The sequence below is a fragment of the Podarcis erhardii genome, assembly GCF_964252035.2.
Source record: "Podarcis erhardii genome assembly, chromosome: 1".
Classification (NCBI taxonomy): domain Eukaryota; kingdom Metazoa; phylum Chordata; class Lepidosauria; order Squamata; family Lacertidae; genus Podarcis; species Podarcis erhardii.
In genome coordinates this window covers 126770616-126797860 of record NC_138497.1, presented here as the reverse complement: position 1 = coordinate 126797860, position 27245 = coordinate 126770616, and the positions used below count along the sequence as shown (strand labels likewise).

Sequence of the window (27245 nt, the reverse complement as noted above, 5' to 3'; positions counted from 1 at the left end):
ACTTTTATTGAAATGGCTGGTGCTGTGCTCATTTTATTGTAATCACCTGTATGTTTTTAACAGTTCTTTCACATTTCTATAATTTTTTATTCTATGTTTATTTGGTCTTCAGTTATTGTTTCCACCCCTGTTTTTAGCTGTTCCTGTTTTATCTGTAAGCCGCCTTGAGTCCCTGTCAGGGGGGAAAGGTGGGGTATAAATAAATAAATAAATAAACGACTACTAGGATCATAAGGGACGTGGGTGGTGCTGTGGATTAAACCACAGAGCCTAGGACTTGCCAATCAGAAGGTCGGCGGTTCGAATCCCCACAACAGGGTGAGCTCCCGTTGCTCGGTCCCTGCCCCTGCCAACCTAGCAGTTCGAAAGCACCGCAAAGTGCAAGTAGATAAATAGGCACCGCTCCGGCGGGAAGGTAAACGGCATTTCCGTGCGCTGCGCTGCTTCGCCAGAAGCGGCTTAGTCATGCTGGCCACATGACCCGGAAGGTGTACGCCGGCTCCCTCGGCCAATAAAGCGAGATGAGCGCCGCAACCCCAGAGTCGGTCACGACTGGACCTAATGGTCAGGGGTCCCTTTACCTTTACTTTTACTAGGATCATAGAATTGTAGAGTTGGAAGGGACCCTGAGGATCATCAAGTCCAACCCCCTGCAAGAATAATGATACAACGCTGGTTCCTGAGCTTCCCATGCAGCTTTCAAAGGGAACAGTTGGTTCTTAGCTGCTCAGTCCTCTTCAGATTGCTTGAAATGTGATGAGTGAGCTTTTTGGATGTCTTTGCAATCATTCAACTTGAGTTGTGCCATAGCTGTCAACTTACAGATTTGAAAATAAGGGACCAGCAGCCTTGAAAATAAGGGACCAGCAGCCAAAATAAGGGACCTACAGCCTCACCTGTTCCAGGCACTCCAGTCTTCCTGTCCTCCTGCAGTCTGGTCAAACTCATGCTGGTAGCTTTGAGAACACTGTCCAACCAACTTTGTAACCAGAGGTTCAACTGAATAGAATCTGAATCACATGCACCACAAGGCCTATGCAGCCTCAGCTTAAGATGGCTCCCCGGCCTGGTTTGCACTGCAAAGTTTGCAGCAGCACGTGCAACAAAATGGCGTCCAGCATTAAAAAAAACCCTCAGCTTGCATTAACTAGCCACACACAAGGCATTCACGCTCCACCACCCAGTCGTTCTTAGACTTCTTATTGGGTGAGCAACACAGCCAAGCAACACAGTTGGAGCCTCCCTCTTCCCTGGCTGGCAGGGAGGGAGGGAGAGGAGCTGCTTCCTTTGAAATTTAAGGGACATCATTTAAGGGACATTTAAGGGACATCCATCAATAAGGGACAGCAGCGGGACATGACGCTGGAATAAGGGACTGTCCCTTCAAATAAGGGACACTTGACAGCTATGAGTTGGGCCGTTCTTTCCTTCTGTCTTCCCACCACCACACACACATACAAACATGCTCATCTCCAGGAAGAGGCGCTTATATTAGGGATGGCGGAACCAATCTAACTTGTTCGTCTTTTCTGTTGAACTCTTCCTAGTTGAATTCTCTACAGAGGACCACCTGAGGGCAAATTAGCTTTGCTATCGACCCTGTCGATGTTAAAAATGAAGCTGCAAAGTCTGGAGCGCAATCCTGCATCGTTCTGCGCCCCAACTTGCATGTGTGCAATGGAATTATTACCAGTTTTGTTTCAGATGGTCTGAAAGATGTTTCCCTTTCCATTTCAGGGGCACGTGTCAATGCCAAGGACAACATGTGGCTGACCCCTCTGCACCGAGCAGTTGCTTCAAGGAGCGAAGTGAGTGATATATATATAAACCATTGAGCCTCTTGGGCTTGCCGATCAGAAGGTCGGCGGTTCGAATCCCCGCAACAGGGTGAGCTCCTGTTGCTCTGTCCCAGGTCCTGCCATCGTAGCAGTTCGAAAGCACACCAGCGCAAGTAGATAAATAGGTACCACTGTGGCGGGAAGGTAAACACCCTTTTCATGCGCTCTGGTTTCTGTCACGGTGTTTCATTGCGCCAGAAGTGGCTTAGTCATGCTGGCCACATGACCTGGAAAGCTGTCTGTGGACAAACGCTGTCTCCCTTGGCCTGAAAGCGAGATGAGTGCTGCAACCCCATAGTCACCTTTGACTGGACTTAACTGTCCAGGCATCCTTTACCTTTTAGCTTTATATATCCAAGATATTGTGAAGTGTTGGTTTCATGTATTTCGTTGACAAAGTAAACCTCAGCTGGTTCAGTAGCAGAAGCGGGGATATATTTGCCTGCTTCCACCTGGTTGGTTAATTACCGTATTTTTCGTCCCATAGGACGCTCCTAGGTTTTTTGGGGGGAAATAAAGGAAAAAAATTTTTCCTTTGTTTCCCCCCCCCCAAAACCAGGCCGGGGAAACCGAACCAGGTCGAGGAACAGCGGGATGGCAGCGCTGCGCCTCCCTGCTGTCCCCCGAGCTTGTGGGGGTGGCCGATGTCTGCCCGGTGCGCAGGGCGCTCTGCTTAAGTGCGCCCTGCCCGCCGGGCGGCAGGCTGCTATCCGCAGTGGGGAGCCCTGCGGGGAACTCCTGCAGATGTCTGCCCGGCGCGAGGGGCACTCTGCTTCAGGGCGCCTTTCGTGCTGGGCGGCAGGCTGCTATCCGCAGCGTGGGGAGCCCTGCGGGGAACTCCTGCAGGTCTCCCCACGCTGCGGATGTCTGCCCAGCGGATGTCTGCCCGGCGCGAGGGGCGCTCTGCTTCAGGGTGCCTTTCGCGCCGGCGGCAGGCTGCTATCCGCAGTGTGGGGAGCCCTGTGGGGAACTCCTGCAGGGCTCCCCATGCTGCAGATGTCTGCCTGGCGCGAGGGGCGCTCTGCTTCAGGGCGCCCCTCGCACCGGGCGGCAGGCTGCTATCCTCAGCCTAGACAGCCCTGTGGGAACTCCCGCAGGGCTGCCTTGGCTGCGGATGTGTTCCCGAAGCGCCAGACGCTATGCCTTCAACGCACCAGGTGCTCCGGGAAGCAGGCTGCTATCTGCAGCCTAGACAGCCTTGCAGGAGTTCCCGCAGGGCTGCCTAGGCTGCGGGTGTCTTCCTGAAGCCGGGAGAGCGAGAGGGGTTGGTGCGCACCGACCCCTCTCGCTCTCCAAGCTTCAGCGAAAGCCTGCATTCGCCCCATAGGACGCACCCAGATTTCCCCTTCATTTTTGGAGGGGGAAAAGTGCGTCCCATAGGGCGAAAAATACGGTAATTAGCTGTAATCAAGGCCTCAGGCCACGAGGCTATAGCTAAAATTTCAGCTGGAACATTTAAGAAAGATATACCTTTGCGACGCTTGCTGGTCACCCATTACTTACCTTGTATTATCTTTTTCCTGTCCACTGCCACTAAGGCGCACAGTCAAAAGCTGTAGGAAGGAAAAGTGTAGGTTTCGTTGAAAGCAAATTTTATTTTTAACTGAAGCAGAAATAGTTAGCCACTGCCTTCCAACATCCCGGCAGAGGACCTTCGTTAATGTGACACTTGATTTGTAGCGTAGCAGGAAGCAGAACACGGAAGATAATAAGACGCTGGAATAACCTTGACATAAATGGGACATTCCCTAGAGATTTGCTGGCTTAGGCTGCAGTCCTGTGTACAGTTAGTTTGGAGGCACACAGCAGTTTTCCAGACAGAGGTTATGATATAGCTGTTTTCCTACATACACGTTTCATTTGTCCAGTGTTGTCTGTCATCAGGCTGGTTTTAGAAGCACTGAGAAATCTTGCACAGCCTGTTTGCGAAGGATGATACTGAGCTGAGTGTGCACATCCTAAATCAGGTCACCTTCAACTCTGGGGAACCCCACCCCACCCCAATCCCCATCGTGATCTGCCTCCAGCCTTGGACTGCTTTAAATGCTATTGATGTCTAAGGGAGTTAAGTGGTCTAGCTGCATGCAAGACTACTGCCATCAGCATTGCTAGCTTTTAGGAACAATGAGTGCCACATGCTTTTAACTAGTTTGTTTTTATTACTCTGTATTCTATAACTGATATTTTTTAATGGTGTAAGCCACCGCAAATCCCAGCTTGGAAGAAAGGCAGGATATAAATACAGTGGTGCCTCGCAAGACGAAATTAATCCGTTCCGCAAGTCTCTTCGTCTAGCGGTTTTTTCGTCTTGCGAAGCAAGCCCATTGACGGCTTAGCGGATTAGCGCTATTAGCGGCTTTTAGCGGCTTAGCGGATCAGCTGATAAGCGGCTTAGCAGCTTAGAAAAAGGGGGGGAGGGGAAAAAAACTGCAGGAACTCGCAAGACATTTTCGTCTTGCGAAGCAAGCCCATAGGGAAATTCGTTTTGCGAAGCACCTCCAAAACGGAAAACCCTTTCATCTAGCGGGTTTTCCGTCTTGCGAGGCATTTGTCTTGCGGGGCACCACTGTACAGTAGTACCTCTGGTTATGGATGGGATCTGTTCTGAAGGCCCGGCCATATCCCAACAAGTCCATAAACAGAAGTGCCTTTCTGCGCATGCGTGCGTCGCGATAGAACGCTTCTGCGCACACACGCAGTGCACAGATCGCTTCTGCGCATGCGCGCTGTGTGCATATTTCTTGTGTACATGCGTGCCGCACGCAGATTGTGCACATGCACGCGCAGCAAAACCCGGAAGTATACACTTCCAGGTTTGCCGTGTTCGCAACCCGAAGATTACGTACCCAGAGGGATACGTAACCCAAGGTACCACTGTATATTAAATTATTATTTATGTGAACCTACCTTATTTGTACTTCCTGAACCAACACATGAACCAAAATTATGCTCTCCTTTTAAATTTTTCCTTTCTCTAAATTTTGCAAAATGTGTACAAAAAAAAAGCATATTTAGGGGAAGTGGGCACAAAACGTTTATGTTAGTGAAAACAGCATATGTAAATGTGTTATATTAGGAGAAAATGACCTGAAAAAGGGATATCTTAGGAGCAATACATATACAAATGTGTACAAATTTTCATGTGAACTTAAAAAATATATATTCACAAGTGAAGTGGAAATGGAGGAAGCCGAATTTAAGATTGAGAAAAATGAGAGGCTGAGAGAAGAACTGGACAAGATTTGTCCATTCCTAAGAAAAACACAAAACAACCAAGCAGGACAGAATTTTCAATGATTCCATCCTCTCATTCTAAGCTGTCGTTTTTGTGTTTGCGTTTTCATCATCCAAACACTGAGTCGAGGCAATGCGTGCCGGTGAATTGGCTGCTGAGTGTATCTTCTTTTGAAAAAGTTGCTAGCTGGCTTTTCTCCAGAGATGGATGGAATTGCTTCAGCGACCATTGGAGCACTTGCCAAGCCTGGAGGCACAAATCCTTGGAGCTCATTTCTGAAGTCGAGGACTGTCAGGTCACTCCTGGAGTTTCCCAGCTGCTGGCTTCTGACAAAAGTCCAGTGAAAGAAATCTCTAATGGAATACAAATGCTTGGAAAGAAATGAAAGTTTGGGGGGGGGTCTACACACATTAATAGCAAAGGTTAAACATCCAGCTATAAAGAGCAAAGAGGTACAGCTATTATCTTTATGACCCAGAATTGCAACCTACTGGGTTTGTTTCGTATGTCAGAGCTGATGATTTCAATTTAATATGACAAGTTTGGCTGACAAGATGGATTTGTAAACCCTTTAATATATATTGATTCTGAAGTGTAACCCTCCCTTTGCTGTGAAACACTAAAATAGTGATGGGGAATGCACATTGTGTGACATAGGTGACAACTCCCTGGGGCCCTGGATGCCCGAACACCCACAAAATTCCCCATGAAGGGGCAGGGCACCCACAAATTACAGTGCCAGGGCTATGCACGCTGCATGGCACCCACGGCACGGGGCACCCACAGTTGCTCGGCTAAGTTGGCACTCCAGTTGTGTGCACACTTTAGGAGGATTGTTTTTCCGGCATAGCCTTCTTCCTTTCAGTACATGCATTCATGTTCACTTATCAGTCTCCTTGTGGGGGGCGGTTGGGCGTGCTGTTCTCCCGGTCCATGAGGTCGCACAGCTCCCCAGGCCTGTCCCACCAAACATCCATCAATATTAAGGTGCTTGATGTGTGATGATGGCACACGACTAGAGGCTGTGTACACATACCGTATTTTTCGCTCTATAAGATGCACTTTTCCCCTTCAAAAATTAAGGGAAAATATGTGTGCGTCTTATGGAACGAATGCAGGCTCCTCGGCTTCAGCGATAGCAACGCGTAGCCTCCGAAGCGCAGAGGGAGAGCTCCCCCTGTGCTCCGGAGGCTTCGCGTTGCTTTCACTGAAGCTGTCTGAAGCCTCCGGAGCACAGCGGGAGTTCCTGCTCCACTCCGAAGGCTTGCGGATAGCCGCCTGAAGCCTGGAGAGGCGCTGCACAGTTTTTCCTCTCTGCGCAGCGCCCCTTCAGCGAAGCAGGAGGAGAAATGGAAGGGGCTCCGTTTCTCCTGCCGCTTCGATGAACGGGCGCTGAACAGAGAGGGGGAGATTTTTTTTTCCCCTGTTCTCTCCCTCCTATGGTCCGGTGCGTCCTATGGTCCGGTGCGTTTGGAATTACCTTATTTTTTTGCTCTATGACTCACCTTTTCCCTCCTAAAAAGTAAGGGGAAATATGTGTGCGTCTTATGGAGCGAATGCAGGCTGCGCAGCTATCCCAGAAGCCAGAACAGGAAGAGGGATCACTGCTTTCACTGCGCAGCGATCCTCTTGCTGTTCTGGCTTCTGAGATTCAGAATATATTTTTTCTTGTTTTCCTCCTCCAAAAACTAGGTGCGTCTTGTGGTCTGGTGCGTCTTATAGAGCGAAAAATACGGTAACTCAAAATTCAGCTAGGTCCTTTTTCTCAGTTCGGATCGAAGCTGGGTGGTGGTGGAAGGGGGGACCCCACACATCAAAATGCAACATTTTATGAGAAATGACAGGATAGATACAGAATAGATATGGATTGTGGCTCACATCGTGTGGCTTCCCAGCACATTGGATGCAAAGTGAATGGGTTGTGTGCACAGCCGTTATCTCGAATACCAAAGGGTTTTTTGGGTGTTTTTATAGTGGTGGAATGATGTGGCCACAGTGCAGGAGATTTGAACGTCTGATTTGCATTTATAATAAACGCTTGCTTGTAAGAATTTAACTGTGCTGCCTTTGTAGGAAGCAGTGCAAGTATTGATTAAACATTCGGCTGATGTGAATGCCCGGGACAAGAACTGGCAGACGCCCCTGCATGTAGCAGCTGCAAATAAAGCCGTGAAGTGTGCCGAAGTGATCATTCCGCTTCTGAGCGGCGTCAACGTCTCTGACAGAGGGGGTCGGACCGCGTTACACCATGCAGCTCTGAATGGCCATGTCGAAGTGAGTGGGCTTAATAGTGGGCTCGGGACCTTTTCATGTCAGTGCGTGGGAAGGCCAGCAATTTTCTTCGTTGCTATTCGTGGTGTTAGCCCCGAGTTGAGTGCCAGCATTATTTTATTGCTCCCCATGTAATGGATCAGGGGATAACTTTGTTGCAGGGGATAATAATAATAATAATAATAATAATACAACATCTGCTGTCTTTGGTCATAATTGGCCAATGACAAATTGTGATGAGCTTGGTGTGGAAGTTATAGAAACTCTCAATGGAATCTCAAAAGTTCCCTCTAGAATGAAGAGGGGAAAGAACCCCTACCTTTCCCACCCCGACCTGGCCACAGTGATCCATGCGACGGTCACCTCCAGGCTTGACTACTGTAATTCGCTCTACGCGGGGCTGCCCTTGAAGCTGTCCCAGAAACTCCAGCGGGTGCAGAATGCTGCAGCGAGGCTCCTCACGGGGTCTCTGCCATGGGAGCATATTCACCCAGGGCTTTTCCAGGTGCACTGGCTCCCGGTGGAGTACAGGGTCAGATTTAAAGTGCTGGTTTTGAGCTTTAAAGCCCTTCACGGCCTAGGACCCTCGTACCTACGGGACCGCCTCTCCCGGTATGCCCCACGGAGGACCTCAAGGTCCCTATATAGCAACACCCTAGAGGTCCCAGGCCCGAAGGAAGTTAGATTAGCCTCAACCAGAGCCAGGGCCTTCTCAACACTGGTTCCGGCCTGGTGGAACGCTCTGTCTCATGAGACCAGGGCCTTGCGGGATCTGATTTCTTTCTGCAGGGCCTGTAAGATAGAGTTGTTCCACCTGGCCTTTGGCTTAGAATCAGTTTGATTCCATTCCCTTCTTTCTTTCTGCATCCTAATGTTTTAGTGTTGTATTTTAATCTTTTTTAAATTGTATTTTAATCAACTTGTTTTTATTATTGCTTGTTAGCCGCCCTGAGCCTGGTCTTGGCTAGGGAGGGCAGGGTATAAATAATTGTTTTATTATTATTATTGCTTAACTGTAAAGGTTTGGCTTATTTACAGGAAAAGCTTTAGTCAAAAGATAACCGGCACAGTTGAGCTGCACTTTTCTAGAAGTTTTTAAAGCCTCACCTAAGACTGATTGGATGCTCTAAAATTTTGCTCATAAGAACTGATTGAATACTATATTATAAGAATTGATATTATGTTTCACAGCTATTTTTCATCAGAGCATTACATCACAAGCACCTCTATGACATAGCAGTCTTCATTAAATGGATTCCTGTGCTGTCCACAACAACTGATAATCGCTTCTTCCTTTTTTTGACGTTCCTTTGTTTGCTTGCTTCAGATGGTGAACTTGCTTTTGGCTAAAGCGGCAAACATCAATGCCTTTGACAAAAAGGACCGGAGAGCTTTGCACTGGGCTGCGTACATGGGTAAGAGCTTCTTTTTAACTCTTTGACAAAAATGGCAATAACAGGAGAGGCAATGAGATTCTTTTAAACCCATTTAGAAATATGCAGATTGAAAGTTGCAAGCTCTTGAGAATTTGCACCATCGATATACTAGCCAAAACAGCTGGAAAACGTGGATTGCATTCCTTTAGAACAAAATCCTTAGCATGAAAAGAAAGATGGTAATGGACACTACTGAGCAGCTGTCAGTTGAGCCTTCATGCAAGTTGTGCTTAAAAAAAAATCCCAACTCTTCTTTCTTGAACTTAATTAGCACATTTCTTGCGCTTTTCATTGTTTATGTCTTACTGCAGTTCATGTTACGGACGTGATGATTTTTCCAAGGCCATCTCCTGACTTGTGTGGTTTCATAGTGACCCCAGTCTGATTCTTCAGTTTTTAGCCATTGAACTACAGTGATATTTGAATGGGGAAGTAGGGTTAGGGATGGATCACGCATACACATTCATTACTTGTTGACAGTAGCCTCATGTGCGAACTTGTATGAGTCCTTGTAGATTAATCCACACAAATTGAATTTTCGTATTATTTCATGCCAGCTCAAGCACAAAGGTATTGAAACAATATCTTTCAACTGAGACAGTTAACACATTTGGCAGAGGACTGTCAAGACAGAGCAACCAGGTTACGATAGATTGAAGAATGTTGTGAGAGTTGCCCTGTACAGTGGTGCCTCGCAAGACGAAATTAATTCGTTCCGCGAGTCTCTTCGTCTTGCGGTTTTTTCGTCTTGCGAAGCACGGCCATTAGCGGCTTAGTGGATTAGCGTTATTAGCGGCTATTAGCGGCTTAGTGGCTTAGAAAAGGGGGGGAGGGAAAAAACTCGCAAGAACTCGCAAGACGTTTTCGTCTTGCGAAGCAAGCCCATAGGGAAATTCGTCTTGTGAAGCACCTCAAAAACGGAAAACTCTTTCGTCTAGCGAGTTTTTCATCTTGCGAGGCGTTCGTCTTGCGGGGCACCACTGTACTTATGTGAATGTTAGCAAGCTGAGTGTGTAAGGTTAATAATTAAAGCAGGGGTCAGCAGACTTTTTCAGGAGGGGGCTGGTCCACTGTCTTTAAGACCTTATGGGGGACCAGACCCACCCCCTCCCGAAATGACCCCCCCCAAAGGACCCCCTGCTGCCACTCACACTGCAGCCGCCGCTGACGCCTCGTCTTTGGCAGCGTCATCGTCATCCTCTGCCTCGGCCAGGGGTCCATGGGATGCAGAGCCCAGGCCGCTGGCCTGGGCAGTGGAGGCAGCCTCCCCGCCACCGCCGCTTCCTCCTGCTCGGCTCTTGGCCATACGCAGCCGTCTCAGCGGGAAAGAAGGGGCTTCGCCCAGAGGCGCTGCAGCTTTGGATTGGCCGCAGGAGCTTCCTGCAGCCAATCCAAAGCCGCGCCAGCATCACAGAAGTCAGTCCTTGCGTGGCGAGGCTGCCGCACCGGTTTAGCCCAGGGACTGACTGAGCGGGCGTCAGGGTCCGCAAGGTTTGCAGGCCGGATTAACGAGCCCAGTAGGCCACATGCGGCCCACAGACCTTAGTTTGCCAAACCCTGAATTAAAGGAACATGTTGGTTCTACCAGTGCTCAGCTTGGGGCTCAGGCAGAAATCACAGATTGTACAAACGCAAGTCACTTACGTCTCTGTATAATCTGGGTAGGTACAAAGTGAGGACGGAAATTACATGCAATGAGAAATGGGGGTTTTGCCGCAAAAAGAGCAATTCTCCCTCGTTCACCCATAATGTGTACTTGTATGATATCATCATGTAAAAGTTACCTATTACATTTCATCGCCTCTGCTCTAGTCTTTCGGTTGCTGCTTGGATCTTAACATGGTGATGTCATATCACACATATCTGTAACTATATATTATGGACACAGAAGAGGTGGAACTTATCCATGGGTGGCCTTTTCTTTTTGGTGGAATGTTTGTATTTATTGTTGGGTTCAGTTCTGCCTTCACTCATTGGCAGACCCAGGCAGGTAGCCGTGTTGGTCTGATGCAGTTGAAATAATTTTTTTAAAAAATTAAAAAATTAAAAAAAATTAAAAAAAATTGTGAAAGCTTATACCCAGAACAAACTTAGTTGGTCTCTAAGGTACTACTGGACATTTTTTTAATTCATTGCCAGACCTTCGGAGATGGTTTAATAATTCGGTCTTTAAGTCTTGCTAGTTGATCAGTGCAGCAGCCATACTAAAAAGCACTTGCACTCTATGTTTGGACCAGCTAAGCTCAGTGTATGCGGACAGCAGGGACAACATTCGCTGCTTAAGGACTTGTCGTGAGCCTACCTGGCTCCTCACTGGCACAGAGCAATCTTCACAGTGGGAATGATCATTTGTCCATTATTGCTGGGCTGTTTCAGAGAAAATGTGCCCATGTCTCCCAGGGAGACTTCCACTTTCTGTGGTAGTTTATTTCTGGGCTCAGCGGGTACAAAACCACCAACTAGGTGGATGTCAAAGATATGCTAGTGTACAGAAACACTGGAGGGGAAATGCACCATTAATTCAAAATCATTGCCATCCTTTGAACGCTTCTAATTTTAGAATGCTAGGGAACTCAGTCAGTAACCAACCTTTAAGGGTTAGCTGTAATTAACAAGAGCATCGTCGATAAATAAAATAAGAAACAAAACGAAAACCCTCTATATCTGTGCACTGTGAAATTTAGCAGAACAAAAGCAAGTCATTAGTAATCCTTTCCTGAAATCTTTACTTTTCCAGCTGTGCATTCAGCACATTCCCTCACAGTTTTACTGCTAAGGCCATATGTTACCAGTCTTGCCGTTATTAGAAAAATAATCCAAGTATTTTGCTAGGAATATTTGGTAACAGTGAGGGTGTTTTGATTGAAGTTTGAAGCTTTTGGGGACCTTTTCGTGAACAGAATTTCTGCATGCGAAAAGAAAAGCCTCATTATTGGGATACTTCTGTGTTGTGCATGTGACTTGAGGAGAGGCTGAAACCAGAAAGACACAGTTAATGATAACCAGCTGTGAACGTTTCTTTGTCTGAATGAATGAGTTCTTGAATCTGAGTTGCATTGAAACATGAAGCAAAGCTGAAGGTGGAATTCAATAGATGACTACTTAAAATTATTTCTATATTTCTATATGCACATACTCATTCATAGGAATACCTGTTTTAGTTCTTTGAAACGTGTTGGTTTTGCACCCCTTTTTTTCTTGGCTTGGGATTCTGCATGTTCATTCCACCAAAAGTTCCTTTAGACAAAACTGTTCAAGAGAGAGGGCTACAAAAGTGTCTTTGTCTTGACTGATGCCATTCATGCAGCTGGTTCAATAGAATAGATGATATTAATAATGTACTATTTTTGGAGCCTCCTAACGTTGTCATGCTGATTTCTCACTGGCCCATTGAATAAAGGGAAAAGTAAGAAAAGATTCTCAGCAAAATAAACAGAGGGAATATGGAAGAGCTGGGTAATATAGACCTGCTCTATGGGTCTGTGTCCCCCTCTCACCCTCCAGACAAGGCATGACACCTGTGATTATTATTTTATGTCTGGTGTACACACCCACACACCCACAACCATCCACACCCCAATCTTGTGTTAATAGAGTTGGCCAAAGTCTTTCACTTACCCTAGACAGAGAAGCAAATCTCTCTCTCTCTCTCTCTCTCTCTCCATGAAAGGACCATAGTAACCAATGCTACTGAATATATTTTGACATCTAAGGCAGAAAACCTCCCTCCCTGGCAGTAAAAATACAATAAGAAAGAAATGAACAATGAAGAATTTGCTGCCCTTTCATGACTTCTACAATCTGTGTTAATGAGAAATACATTCAGCTTGCTTCCTAGTCAACCTGTGAACACACTAGAATGTGGTTTGACATTTCTCCAAGGCAAATACAGTGTGTTTATTCAAAACATTTGCCCCCGTTTTGAAGTTTCTTGCTTCCGGACTGTGTAGAAGGGAGAAGGTCCAACAGTGACCCACAATACAATTTTTGATGGATTATCTAGTAACTACAGATTTTTGCATTTTGCTACATTGGAGGACCTTGATCAGAGCCACGACATAACTTCAAAGAAAGATTTTAAGCAGGAATGTATACAAAGGATCACAATTATATCTGCTATGTGTGTTGGAAGATTGTTTGCTCCATATACATTTGGGCAGCTCTTGACATATCATAACCAAATTTTGTATGGTGCTTCCTGAGATCAAGGAGCAAGTTTTTGTCTGTTTGGATATAACAGGATGCCATTTTAAATCAAGATGGCAGACTGAAACTTTCAAAACTGCACTGGTTTTTTGTTTTCTAAGAATTCCCAGGTAATGCTGGGTACGAGGCTGCCAGTTTGTTGTAACTTGATTGTTAAGAGATCTATTCTTTGTGAATTAAAAAAACCGCAGTGGTGGACCACTGGAATTTTTGTTTCAATCAAATGGGTGGTAGACCACATAAGTGGTGGTATGCCCCTTCTGCCAATCTTAGCACCCAAGAGGGTGTGCAGGGAAGGAGGTGGAAATTTAGGGTTTGGGGGTCTGAGTCGTTTAGGGCTTGAAACGCTAACATGATCACCTTGAGTTACTTGATTTACGAGTAATGCCCCATTTCTCTTTTCCAAGGCCACTTGGAAGTTGTTGCATTGCTGATCAGTCACGGTGCGGAGGTGACATGTAAAGATAAGAAGGGTTACACTCCACTTCATGCTGCTGCGTCGAATGGGCAGATCAGTGTGGTGAAACACTTTCTCAATCTTGGTGTGGAGGTAAGAAGCAATTAATAATATTTTTTTTAACAGGCTAGTGAACACAGGGCACACTGTGATTTTAATCGACATAATTCCTTCCCGTTGGAATATTCATCCTGCTATGAAATTAGATTCTCGCTGCCTTTTTAAAATTTATTCTCTCATTGGTAAGGTTTATGGAGGAACCCATTTTGTCACCTGGGTTATTGGTTTTCTCATATTTCTTGCCCATGATGCTAATATACCATAGAAGTTGAGAGTGACAGGTTTAGGTGTGATTATCTTGCCTTCCTTTCTCCACCAGGCTTGAAATAAAAATTGGAATTCAGAGTGTGGGTGGATACATAGGGGGAGGTACCTCTGGAACCTATTATATATACCAGTTGTAGTTCTGGAAAATGAGGATAATAACTTCCATGTTGATGGGCAGACTTTTTCCATATTTTGGAGTGTCATTCCCTCATCTGACCAAGTAGATAATCTATTCAGCAATGAGCTAGTGTGAGGACAGGAAAACCTCTTTTTTCTAATTATTTTTCTTCGAAATTTATATTGAATGCCAGAAAAGATCAGGCAGTCTAAAGATTCTCCTTGATGTTTTCCATCAAAACATTGAAGACACACGTTCCATCAAAAAAGATAAGCAACACAATGGATTTTGTTTAAAAAGTTGCATCATGAAATAAAAGGTTCGAATAAAAAGAGAGGGAGAGGTTTCAGAACAAATATTTCCTTGTTAGGGGCATTAAAGTTCAATTGTCTCATTTGGAAATAAACTAGAACAATGGGAGTTGACACCCCTAGCAAAGTAAGTTCTTTACAATTATCACATTTATTTCGTAGCGTGATTTTCCTGTTTCCTAGTGTTGGTTTCCGATTTTCTTGAAATAATGCTTTCTTCCACTTAGAAAATTTTCAAGACTTGTTGTTTAGTCGTTTAGTCGTGTCCGACTCTTCGTGACCCCATGGACCAGAGAACGCCAGGCACTCCTGTCCTCCACTGCCTCCCGCAGTTTGGTCAGACTCATGTTTGTAGCTTTGAAGACACTATCCAACCATCTCGTCCTCTGTCGTCCCCTTCTCCTTGTGCCCTCCATATTTCCCAACATCAGGGTCTTTTCCAGGGAGTCCTCTCTTCTCATGAGGTGGCCAAAGTATTGGAGCCTCAGCTTCACGATCTGTCCTTCCAGTGAGCACTCAGGGCTGATTTCCTTAAGAATGGATAGCTTTGATCTTCTTGCAGTCCAGGGGACTCTCAAGAGTCTCCTCCAGCACCAGAATTCAAAAGCATCAATTCTTCGGCGATCAGCCGCCTTTATGGTCCAGCTCTCACTTCCATACATTACTACTGGGAAAACCATAGCTTTTACTATACGGACCTTTGTTGGCAAGGTGATGTCTCTACTTTTTAAGATGCTGTCTAGGTTGGTCATTGCTTTCCTCCCAAGAAGCAGGCGTCTCTTAATTTCGTGGCTGCTGTCAGCATCTGCAGTGATCACGGAGCCCAAGAAAGGAAATCTCTCACTGCCTCCATTTCTTCTCCTTATATTTGCCAGGAGGTGATGGGACCAGTGGCCATGATCTTCGTTTTTTTGATGTTGAGTTTCAGACCATATTCTGCGCTCTCCTCTTTCACCCTCAATAAAAGGTTCTTTAATTCCTTCTCACTTTCTGCCATCAAGGTTGTGTCATCTGCATATCTGAGGTTGTTGATATTTCTTCCAGCAATCTTAATTCCGGCTAGGGATTCATCCAGCCCAGCCTTTCGCATGATGAATTCTGCATATAAGTTAAATAACCAGGGAGACAATATACAGCCTTGTCGTACTCCTTTCCCAAGACTTAAAGCTTGTTATTCTTCACTGTCATTTCACATAATTTTTGAAGGGGGAAAAAACCTCCTCCCCCACCCCCTATTTATGGGTCTAGTTAAAAGCTTTCTAGTTCATAGCTACATTGATTTATTTATTATTTTCCACGGGGAACACTCTCTCTCTCTCTCTCTCTCTCTCTCTCTCTCTTGTCTAAAGGGAACTACATACCTAATTAATTGCTATTTACTGGAGTATTTTTGCCAATGAAATCTCTCGCATACAGTAAAAAATCATGTCCTGGAACTCTCCTGCTATGTCAACATGCAGTCAGCGGTGGGTTAGGCAAGGCCAGGGAGGTGATGTCTGTAATTTAATTAAACTGGCCTTGTTTTGTTGCAGATTGATGAAATGAACGTCTACGGAAATACTGCTCTTCATATTGCTTGTTATAACGGGCAGGATTCTGTGGCTAACGAGCTGATTGACTATGGAGCTAATGTCAACCAACCTAATAACAGTGGATTCACTCCCCTGCATTTTGCTGCTGCTTCTACACATGGAGCTCTTTGTCTGGAATTGTTAGTGAATAATGGAGCAGATGTTAACATTCAGGTAAAACAATAGATTTTACACCTTTAGTTTTAATTGCCTGAACTTTATCTCTGCACACTGGGTGAAAATGGAAGCAGAAGCCCAGCGGCAACTGTTGGCTACCTCTTGGGATTCTTCCACACATTGCATTTCCTTCTCATTCCACTTTTAACAGAATATGGGGTTGCGATTCGAGGACCTTCCCCCCACGCTTGTGGATAAGAAAGACACACGGACACAGGTTTAAAGGTTAATGGGCTAGAAAAGGCCACAACTTTATTGATTACAGTATGTGAGAGGTATTGGCTTAGGCATTGGAAGAACACCAGCATTGACTCCGCCCCCTCAGGGAGGGGCGAGTCTTCCAGGGGTTATCCACCAGTAGGGGGAGCCTGCTGATGCAAATACAACTGTAAGCTCTCCCCTGATGTCACCAGTGGTCGTGCCATGGCCCCCAGCCACAGTAGGGCATCGGACAGGATCCACGACCGCCGGATTCCTTTAACGGAATACCCATAAGGAAGGGGTAGGCAATGGCCACACCCTGCCCTTCCATACACCAACCACAGATTCAAATGCCTAACTGCCAAATACCGTAAAGCTCTGACGAGTTGCTACAAGGTAGGCGAACAGACCAAGAGGCCGGTGCCAATTTGCCAATTGGGAAAAAATTCCTACCAGGCCCCTTGGACAACCAAGGCAACCAACCAAAGGTCCATAGCAAGGTCAATCGCAAAGAACTAAACTAAAGGGAGGGTGGGTGGGTGACCTGAAAGAAACTGGCAGCACAATGAGGGAAAGAGCTGCCGCGGCCATGGCCGCATTTAGGCGGCTAAACCCCGCCCCTGAGCTCTTAGCCGATTGGAGGACTAGCCAGGGGCAGGGTGCGACAGCATAGATGACGGACAGGGGGCTGATACGCCCCCTGCGAAGCATGGGGAAAGGCTCCCGATCACAACCCCTCCCCTCGGGACCATCATCCACACCTCTTTGCATTTTATGTTTTCACGTCCATGGTATCCCATCCATGCCACTGGGGTAGTTCATGTCTGAAACTGCCTGTTTTTCTCATGCACAGACTGTCCCCTTTCTCCATGCTTCCCATCTGCTACACCTCACTTGTATCCGTAAATACGCCAAAACCAGCACTTTGTGCTTAGCCCGGTGGTTCATTAGCAGCCCATGCAATTCTTTCAACAGTGGGGGTGACATGTTGGCGATATTCTGCTCCGGTGAGCAGTTGAGCCCCTGCATTTTGTACCAGCTGCAACTTATGGACTAACCTCAAGGGCAACCCCACTTAGATCACATTGCAGTAAACTGGCCTGAAGGTTGCCACCGCGTGGATGACTGTGGCGAGGTCATCCCGGTCCAGAAACAGACGTAGTTTTCTTTCTGGCCAAAGCTGGGGAAAGGCACTCCTAGCTACTGAGGTCACAGGGGTCTGTAGGGAAAGAGAGGGGATTAGGAACCTCCTCCTTCAGGGGGAATATGACCTTAATTAAAGTAGGGAATTGACCAATTATCCAGACTTGAGAACCACCCACCCACAGCCCCTCTGCCTTTCCAGGATTCAGTCAGTTGTAGCTGATAGATTCACATAGTTTGCCCAGCCTGTGATTCTTTTTATCCCTTTTGGGTAGAAGTGAGAGCAGCCTGTAGAAAACAATGGAGAAATCCAGGATTTTATCGTAGCTGCGGTATTCTCCCTCACAGCAAAGGTGAGGGCTCTTTCCAGGAAATATCTCTGCGCCCTCAACGTTCTGTAGGTCCGGGAAGCACACAATACCATTTGGCTGGTGCCTTTAATTTACAAATAAAATAAAACACAAACTTATGTGTTTTCTGCACACCTAGGGAGACCTCTGAATGAAACCACTACCTTAATAATAATAATAATAATAAATAATAAATTTTATTTATATCCCGCCCTCCCCAGCCGAAGCCGGGCTCAGGGCGGCTAACAACACTAAAACAGTACAACATTATAAAACATTATAAAAATGAATTAAAATCAAAATTGATGGCAACCATAAACTAAAGTTTTGTAAAGATTGCCAAAGGAGGGAGTCAGGCTGCGCCCTGACCAAAGGCCAGGTGGAACAGCTCTGTCTTGCAGGCCCTGCGGAAAGATGTCAAGTCCTGCAGGGCCCTTGTCTCTTGTGACAGAGCGTTCCACCAGGTTGGAGCCGCAGCCGAAAAAGCCCTGGCTCTAGTTGAGGCCAGCCTAACCTCTCTGTGGCTTGGGACCTTCAAGGTGTTTTTATTTGAAGATCGTAAGTTCCTCTGTGGGACATACCAGGAGAGGCGGTCCCGTAGGTACGAGGGCCCTAGGCCGTATAGGGCTTTGATGGTTAAAACCAGCACCTTAAACCTGATCCTGTACTCCACCGGGAGCCAGTGCAGCTGGTATAGCACCGGATGAATGTGATCTCTAAGCGAAGACCCCGTAAGGAGTCTCGCTGCGGCATTTTGCACCCGCTGGAGTTTCTGGGTCAGTCTCAAGGGCAGCCCCACGTAGAGCGAGTTACAATAATCCAGTCTGGAGGTGACCGTCGCGTGGATCACAGTGGCTAGGTCAGGGCGAGAGAGGTAAGGAGCCAACTGCTTAGCTTGGCGGAGATGAAAGAATGCCGCCTTTGTTATAGCTGCAACTTGCGCCTCCATGGAGATGGAGGTATCGAAGATTACACCCAAACTCTTAACGGACGGTGCTGGCACTAACTGCACCCCCGCAAGAGATGGGAGTTGCCCCCTCAGCCCCATGTCGTCCCGTCCCAGCCAGAGGACCTCTGTCTTCGAAGGATTTAACTTCAACCGGCTCCCACGTAACCATCCAGCCACAGCCTCCAAGCATCTGATCAGTGTGTCTGGGGCCGAGTCCGGGTGGCCGTCCATCAACAGATAGAGTTGGGTGTCATCAGCATACTGATGGCAGCCCAGCCCAAAACTCCGGACAAGCTGGGCGAGGGGGCGCATAAAGATGTTAAAAAGCATCGGGGAGAGTATTGCACCCTGGGTCACACCACACACCAAGGAGTGGCGGGATGACAATTCCCCCCCAAGCGCCACCCTCTGTCCCCGACCAGAGAGAAACGAGCGCAGCCATTGAAGGACTGTGCCCTGGATCCCCACGTCGGCAAGGCGGTGGTCCAGGAGTTCGTGATCGACCATGTCGAAGGCTGCTGACAGGTCTAGAAGAATCAGCAGCCCCGACCCGCCTCGATCCAGCTGCCTGCGGAGATCATCTGTTAGGGCGACCAGAGCCGTCTCGGTCCCATGACCAGCGCGGAAGCCGGACTGGAATGGATCCAGAGCCGATGTTTCATCCAGAAACCTACCAAGCTGTTCAGCAACCGCTCTCTCAATCACCTTACCCAGGAATGGAAGATTCGAAACCGGGCGGTAATTGGATAGATCTAAGGGATCTAATGATGTTTTCTTTAAGAGCGGGCGCACCACTGCCTCCTTCAGTTCCCCTGGGAATGTCCCGGTGCCAAGGGACAGATTGATGATATCCCCCAGGGGGGCCCGCACCTCGTCTGGACACGCTCTAATCAGCCAGGACGGGCACGGGTCGAGAGGACAGGTGGTGGGCTTTCCAGCTCGGAGGAGTCTGTCCACATCGGCTGGGGATATCCAGTCAAAGTGGTCCAATACTGAACCCGAGGACAGTCAAGGGGCCTCCAGTTCCTTTATTGTATCCAAATTGGCAGGGAGGTCATGGCGGAGCAACAAGACCTTCTCCGCAAAAAAGCTCGCAAATGCCTCACAGCTGTGTGTCAAATTGTTATTTAAATTTGGCTGTCCTTCGAGGGACGTTAAAGACCGAATTATACTAAATAATTGCGCCGGGCGAGAGCTAGCGGATGCAATGGAGGCCGAGAAGTAAGACTTCTTAGCGGCCTTCACTGCCATCTCGTAGGTTTTCATAAAACCCTATAAGATGTTCTTGAGGCTCCGTCACAGGCACCCCGCCATACTCGCTCTAGCCGTCTGAGGTCCCGCTTCATTTTCCGGAGCTCCTCGGTAAACCAGGGAGCCCGGTTTCTGCGGGGTCGCAGAGGGCGCTTAGGTGCGATCTCATTGATGGCTGCCAGGAGCTGGGTATTCCAGGCCTCAACAAGCTCAGTCAATGAGTCGCCAGGGGGAGAAAGGTCCCGCAAGGCTTGACGGAATCTATCAGGGTCCATCAGCCTCTGCGGGCGAGCCCAAATTGGCTCGCCACCCAAGCAGGGTGGGGGTGGAACGTCAATCCTGGCTTTCAGGGCATAGTGATCAGACCATGGCACCTTCATCGAAGGAAACATGATCACATCTATACCGATGCCAAAGATCAGATCCAGCGTGTGGCCTGCTTGATGTGTGGGGCCCGAAACAAACTGGGAGAGCCCTAGTGTCGCCATGGAAGACACCAGGTCCAGAGCCTGCGAGGAGGGAGTGGCATCAGCATGGATGTTGAAGTCCCCCAATACCAATAGGTTAGGGAACTCTAAGGCCCAGCCGGCCACCGCCTCCAGCAGACCTGACAGGGTGGCTGCTGGTGCGCTAGGTGGCCGGTACACCAGCCAGACAGCCAAGCTCACCTCGGAGCCCCACACTAGGCCAACACATTCAATGCCGGGGATCGATGGCGATGGTAGAGCCCTGAAAGAACAATCTTCCCGGATTAATAACGCCACCCCTCCGCCCCGGCCCACAGTCCGCGACTGGTTGAGGACGGAGAAACCCGGGGGCGCCATCTCTCGTAAGGTAACAGTATCCCCTTCGCGCACCCAGGTCTCAGTCACACATGCCAGGTCAACCCCCTGCGAGGTGAAGAAATCTCACAGGGTGGCGGTTTTGTTGCCTATAGACCTGGCATTGCACAACACCAGTGACGGAGGTGAGTAATCCTTGCTCACCCTACCCTCGTCTCTCAGGATGGGGCACAGATTGGAAGGGGTACGAGCATATCCGTATCTCGATCCCCTTCGCCTATGACATCTGCCCCCACCGCCATACCTCCCTCGCCCCTCCACAGTAGGAATCCCAAGCCTCAGGCTCACCTCCATTTACAGACTATAAAAGCAAACAAACAAAAACAATTACACGAAAACAAAACCAATCCCCACCCCACTCCACAACCACCCCACCCCAACCCAAAATAAACCAAAACAAAATAAAAATACATGGATAAAAACCACCGCTTATGGTGGTACAACAAAGCAAAAAAAAAAAAAAAAAAACAAAAAAAAAACACAGTTTAAAACACATAAAAACACTTCAAACAACCGCTGCCGCAGCACCAGTGTCCCCAAAGGTGCGGCAGTGGTGAGCGTAGGCCCCGCCCCCTGGCCTGATGGAGAGTGGGCCTGCAGGGGGAAGAGCCCTCCCCACAAACGCGCGGCAAAGCGCCTGCAGCAATGTTCCGAGGCCTCCTTGGAGCCTTATATGCTGAGATGGAGTCTGGGGCCCGCCCCCAGGCCCAAGGTGGAGAATGGGCTTGCAGGGGGAGCGGTCCTCCCCAAGACTCACCGGCAAAGCGGCAGCAGCAGTGTCCCGGGCCTCCTTGGAGTCTTTTATGCTGAGGTGGAGTATGGGGCCCGTCCCCAAGCCCAAGATGGAGAATGGGCTAGCAGGGGGAGCCCTCCCCACACGCACGGCAAAGCGGCAGCAGCAACAACATGAACACCTCCCTCGTTCTCTTAGAATGGCAATGGAGCTTACCTGACAGGTGCTGGAACTGAGTTCCTGTGAGTTCCCCAAACTCTCCGATGGTCAGAGTCATGTGCCTTTCCATACAGCAGTCAGAAAAAGTTGCACAGGCATAGCTTGGTTGCAAAATGGTAAATGTTCCTAAACTGTTGGTATAGGAAAACATTAGTTTCAGACTTTTGGGTGGCTCTCTTTCACTGATAGATTTCAGGCTTCCTCAAACTCGGCCCTCCAGATGTTTTTGGCCTACAACTCCCATGATCCCTAGCTAGCAGGACCAGTGGTCAGGGATGATGGGAGTTGTAGTCTCAAAACATCTGGAGAGCTGAGTTTGAGGAAGCCTGTTTTCGGTGGTCAAAGATGAATGGCTGGATTTACTAACAACTCGTAACATTTCGGGACACCGTGCAACCCCGTGCTTCTGATTAAACTGAATTGTGGTCAAATGCCAGCGGTCAGTTTGGGGCATTTTGTTTTGTTTTTGACAGAGTAAAGATGGGAAGAGTCCGTTGCACATGACAGCCGTGCATGGGAGGTTTACGCGGTCTCAAACTCTCATTCAGAATGGTAAGAAGGTTCTTCCTGTTTTCTTCCTGATCCAAACAAAGCATTAATTGGGGGGGGGGTTCACTGAGTTTCAATTAATTTGAATTCATTTATAAGTTGCTTTTCTGCAAAAGTTTTCAGATCGGTGTACAACTCCCTCCCAGTTCAAATCAGATCAGCCCAAAGACACAGCAGAAGCTGCAGATAAGATTGAATGATCTTCAGCTTTTAAGTTTTTCAGAGAAGCCAGTTACAATTCAAAACTCAAAGCAGCTGAATCATCACATTACAAAAGTAACCCTATACATACTCTCCTGGGAATTGAATTCAATGGGGCATAATTCTGAGTAGACATATATAAGATCACACTAAAAACCCTACTGAGCAACCAAGTTTTGACTTCCTTCCTGAATTAAGAAAGAGCTGGTGGCTTCCTATCGTTCTACCCGGACACTGAGGTCCAGTGCCAAGGGCCTTCTGGCGGTTCCCTCGCAAGAAGCCAAGTTACAGGGAGCCAGGCAGAGGGCCTTCTTGGTAGTGGCACCCGCCCTGTGGAACGCCCTCCCACCAGATGTCAAAGAGAAAAATAACTACCAAACTTTTAGAAGACACCTGAAGGCAGCCCTGTTTAGAGAAGCTTTTAATGTTTAATAGGTTATTGTATTTGTGTTTTATTGGAAGCCGCCCAGAGTATTATTATTATTATTATTATTATTATTATTATTATTATTATATCTTGTTCGGGTAGGGCATCCCACAGATTAGTGAAATGATTGTATATTGGATTGTGTTGTTGTGACCATTTATCAGCAGCAGACTGTGGAATGCTTTCCATTCGTAGGCGATGACATGCAGTCTTATTTTCTAATACAGAGCATAAGCCCTTCCCAGTTGAGTAATTCTAGCAATCTTCTACCCGCTGCTTTGCTTTATCTTGCCACTTCCTCTTAACAGTTGTGAATCAATACAGTCAGTACAGGCCAATCGGAGTCAGTTTAACAAGATAGTACACCCAGGTATGGAGGTGTTACTGCCTGATTGTTTAGTTGTATGCAGGCTTGGCCATAGATAAACCAGATGACAGAGGTGGTTCTTTCTAATTTTGTCAGTTCGTCATCTGACAAAGCTGCCAAGGGGCATGATAAAGAAAGAAGAGTTTGGATTTGATATCCCGCTTTATCACTACCCTAAGGTGTATTAAGGCGGCTAACAATCTCCTTTCCCTTCCTCCCCCACAACAAACACTCTGTGAGGTGAGTGAGGCTTAGAGACTTCAGAGAAGTGTGACTGGCCCAAGGTCACCCAGCAGCTGCATGTGGAGGAGCAGGGAATCGAACCTGGTTCACCAGATTACGAGTCTACTGCTCTTAACGACTACACCACACTGAAAGAGTTTTATGATATACATGGACAATGTAGGCCAGCCTCTCCAGACTTGGTGCCCTCCATAGTAGATTGGGGGTTTAGATTAAAGCCATCATATCTTGTTCTGCCCTCAAAAAATATTTTCTGCCAAAGAAAATTTAAGACAAAAAACCTAGATATTCATTTTGCCTAAAAAGAATTTTTATAGCATCCTTTACTGATGAGTAGAACATGTTGTTGTTGTTGTTGTTGTTGTTGAATTATAATATACCATAAGATGTGTTACCAATGTATTAACACTTACTGGAGAAGCAACGTGAATAAAATATTTCAGCCTATTTGGTAGAGATGTGATACACACACACACACACACACACACACACACACAGCTATATAACTTCCACAAAAGAAGAAATCTTAACCTAGAAAGTTGCAAGACAGAGCTAGAGGTGAACTTGCTAACTGCATTCAAAACTTAGCATATATCATTAAAAGTATGTTAGCTTTCTATCGAAAGAGATTATTAAATGCTCTGAAGTTGAACAGATATATTTGCCCCATTTATATGAGTGAGAGGGGAATTATTAAGTAAGCTTTCACAATTGCATGGCAATAATTTTCTGGTGTGTCTGTATAATATAACATCACACACACACTCACTCATTATTTCTGCTGTAGGAACACAGTGAGTGCGTGGCTAATGCCTAGCTTACCCTGCCCCTGAAATAGTTTATATTGTGACTAGTGAGAAGACTTAAAATAACTTGCATCATCTCTTCAGACTGGTGTTGATGAGTGACCTATATTCCTAGTGAGTAAGGTGAAATCTTTGGTAGCTGAATTGCACTTGATCCTTACGTCCTTACGTGTTATTTCTGCGTTAAAAATGTCATTCCCAGGAGGTGAAATTGACTGTGTTGATAAGGATGGCAACACCCCTCTCCACGTGGCTGCAAGATATGGACATGAGCTTTTGATTAACACCCTAATAACCAGTGGAGCTGATGCTGCCAGGTAAGTTGCGGAAGAAATACTTTTTTTGGATGGTTTAGCAATGACTGACTGTATAAGGTTTGTTGTGAATATGCTAGCACAGGGGTAGGCAACCTAAAGCCCAGGGGCCAGATGCGGCCCAATCGCCTTCTCAATCCGGCCTGTGGATGGTGCGGGAGTCAGCGTGTTTTTATATGAGTAGAATGTGTGCTTTTATTTAAAATGCATCTGTGGGTTATTTGTGGGGCATAGGAATTCATTCCCCACCCCAATATAGTCTGCCCCCCCCCATGGTCTGAGGGACAGTGGACCGGCCCCCTGCTGAAAAAGTTTGCTGACCCCTGCCCTAGAATATAGGATCTATGTTTACCAATAATTCATTGGAAAATACTAGATTTTTGGTTTTACTAATCTCTCTAGAGCATGGGTAGGCAACCTAAGGCCCGGGGGCCAGATGCGGCCCAATCGCCTTCTCAATCCGGCCCGTGGGCGGTGCGGGAATCAGCGTGTTTTTACATGAGTAGAATGTGTCTTTTTATTTAAAATGCATCTCTAGGTTATTTGTGGGGCCTGCCTGGTGTTTTGACACAAGTAGAATGTGTGCTTTTATTTAAAATGCATCTCTGGGTTATTTGTGAGGCATAGGAATTCGTTCATTTCCCCCCCCCCCAAAAAAAAATATAGTCCGGCCCCCCACATGGTCTGAGGGACAGTGGACTGGCCCATGGCTGAAAAAGGTTGCTGACCCCTGTGCTAGCACATAAGTGCTCATTCAACATGTAACCATATGGATTCTGTGGTGGCAAATTATTGTTTTTTAAGATACCTAATTCCTGGCTGATACCAAATAAATGTCGATAAAACCACAGAAGGTACATAATAGCATATGCTTAGCTATCTTTACCGAAACCACTGTGAATTAAAATGGGTATTTAACTTTGCTTGGATTATATCAGGGGTCAGCAAACTTTTTCAGCAGGGAGCCAGTCCACTGTAACCTCAGACCTTGTGGGGGGCCATATTTATTTTAGAAAAATAAATAAAAAAGAACGAATTCCTAGGCCCCACAAATAACTCAGAGATGCATTTTAAATAAAAGGACACATTCTACTCATGTAAAAACATGCTGATTCCCGGACTGTCCACGGGCCGGATTTAGAAGGCGATTGGGCCGGATCCGGCCCCCTGCCTTAGTTTGCCTACCCATGGATTATACTGTATATAACATTTGCAAAGCTAACTTAGTTATGTCGCTGTCTTTTGGATCACACAGTTTAAGAACTTTTTATGCTTCTATTTGCAGTGGAAAACGGAAAATTATATAGTGTTTAGATCGTTGCTCTATATAGATTTAGAGGCGAGGTTGGTCGGGAGATGACCATTTTGATAATTGCAACCTTTTTGGCTTCTTCCTTTATAAATTTCAATCTACTCCTTTTCTAAGTGTTTAAGGTAAAAAAAAAAGAGAGAGAGAGAGAAGAATGCCAGCATGAAAACTAGGTTGAGCAATCTGGGTTATCTGCTCAAAATTTCTATTACACGCTTCAGTGACCTGTAGGTTGATCAAATAAAACACCTCTGTCAGTGGCTGAAATGCCCAGTGAAGTGAAAAGCCGGCTTGGAAGTATTGGGAAGACAGCCATTATAGAAGGAAATTAGTTGCCAGGGATCTAGAATGAAATTCTGAGACACCCATTTGTCAAGATCCTATTGTGATCTTCTAAGTAGATGTCGAGCAGTAGGGATTTTGCTGTGGAATGAGCAGAAAACAAAGCAGAAGGTCATTAATTAAGATAGTTATGTGTTATAAAGGGATATGGGATAAAATCAAGACGCGGACAGCTGGGTCATCGGCTTATCCTTGGTGTAGCAGAGGGAGCGCATTGCAGGAGAAAGACTGGTTTATATTCAGCTGGGAATATTTTTAGGCTGTAGACAGAAATTATGCAATAGCTGGTCGATCAGAGGACAGAAGCTGCGTTGGACCATTTATTTATTTTTTGCAACATATGGAAGAGCTCTGCAGATTATTGCAATGGTTTTGCCAGCCTGTCTGGCCTCATATTTGTGTGTCACAGAGATTTCAAAGTGTTTGATATGGCAGGCTTCTTGCTAGGAGTTGTGTTAGCATGAAAGTGGTCTATTAAACTCAGAGCCAAATAAGGTACCATTAGGAAACTCACGGTGCTTGTTTGCTGCATTCAACCTAGCATTAAGCAGATCATTCTGTCTAGGCAAGGGTTCCAGATTGTATATTAGAATAATCTCCCCCCTCTTCTCCTCCAGTGCACCCCCTAAATCTCTTCTGGGGATTCCCCTGACTCTCCAGAGCAGATTCGAGGACAACAGGGGGGCATGTCTGGGGAGAGGAGAGGGACAAATTCCAGTTGTTTTAGTTCTGGCACAACTATTTACCGTATTTTTTGCTCTATAAGACTCACTTTTTCCCTCCTAAAAAGTAAGGGGAAATGTGTGTGCGTCTTATGGAGCGAATGCAGGCTGCGCAGCTATCCCAGAAGCCAGAACAGCAAGAGGGATTGCTGCTTTCACTGTGCAGCGATCCCTCTTGTTATTCTGGCTTCTGGGATTCAGAATATTTTTTTTCTTGTTTTCTTCCTCCAAAAACTAGGTGCGCCTTGTGGTCTGGTGCGTCTTATAGAGCGAAAAATACGGGTAGTTGAATACTACTCCCTGACTGTTGAATTTGCCTAGGTTTCCCTG

General features: G+C 46.7%; 1 protein-coding gene across 10 annotated transcripts in view; it reads left to right on the top strand.

The window, feature by feature from the left end:
* ANKRD44 (ankyrin repeat domain 44) overlaps positions 1-27245 on the top strand; it is a 153094-nt gene that overhangs the window by 78770 nt on the left and 47079 nt on the right. For all 10 annotated transcript variants that reach the window (XM_081863850.1, XM_081863843.1, XM_081863846.1 and 7 more), the window contains exons 4-10: positions 1738-1808; positions 7147-7347; positions 8672-8759; positions 13394-13536; positions 15732-15944; positions 22109-22187; positions 24431-24545. In XM_081863850.1, the coding sequence (XP_081719976.1) occupies positions 1738-1808; positions 7147-7347; positions 8672-8759; positions 13394-13536; positions 15732-15944; positions 22109-22187; positions 24431-24545 (910 nt within the window). The remainder of the gene's footprint in view (positions 1-1737; positions 1809-7146; positions 7348-8671; positions 8760-13393; positions 13537-15731; positions 15945-22108; positions 22188-24430; positions 24546-27245) is intronic.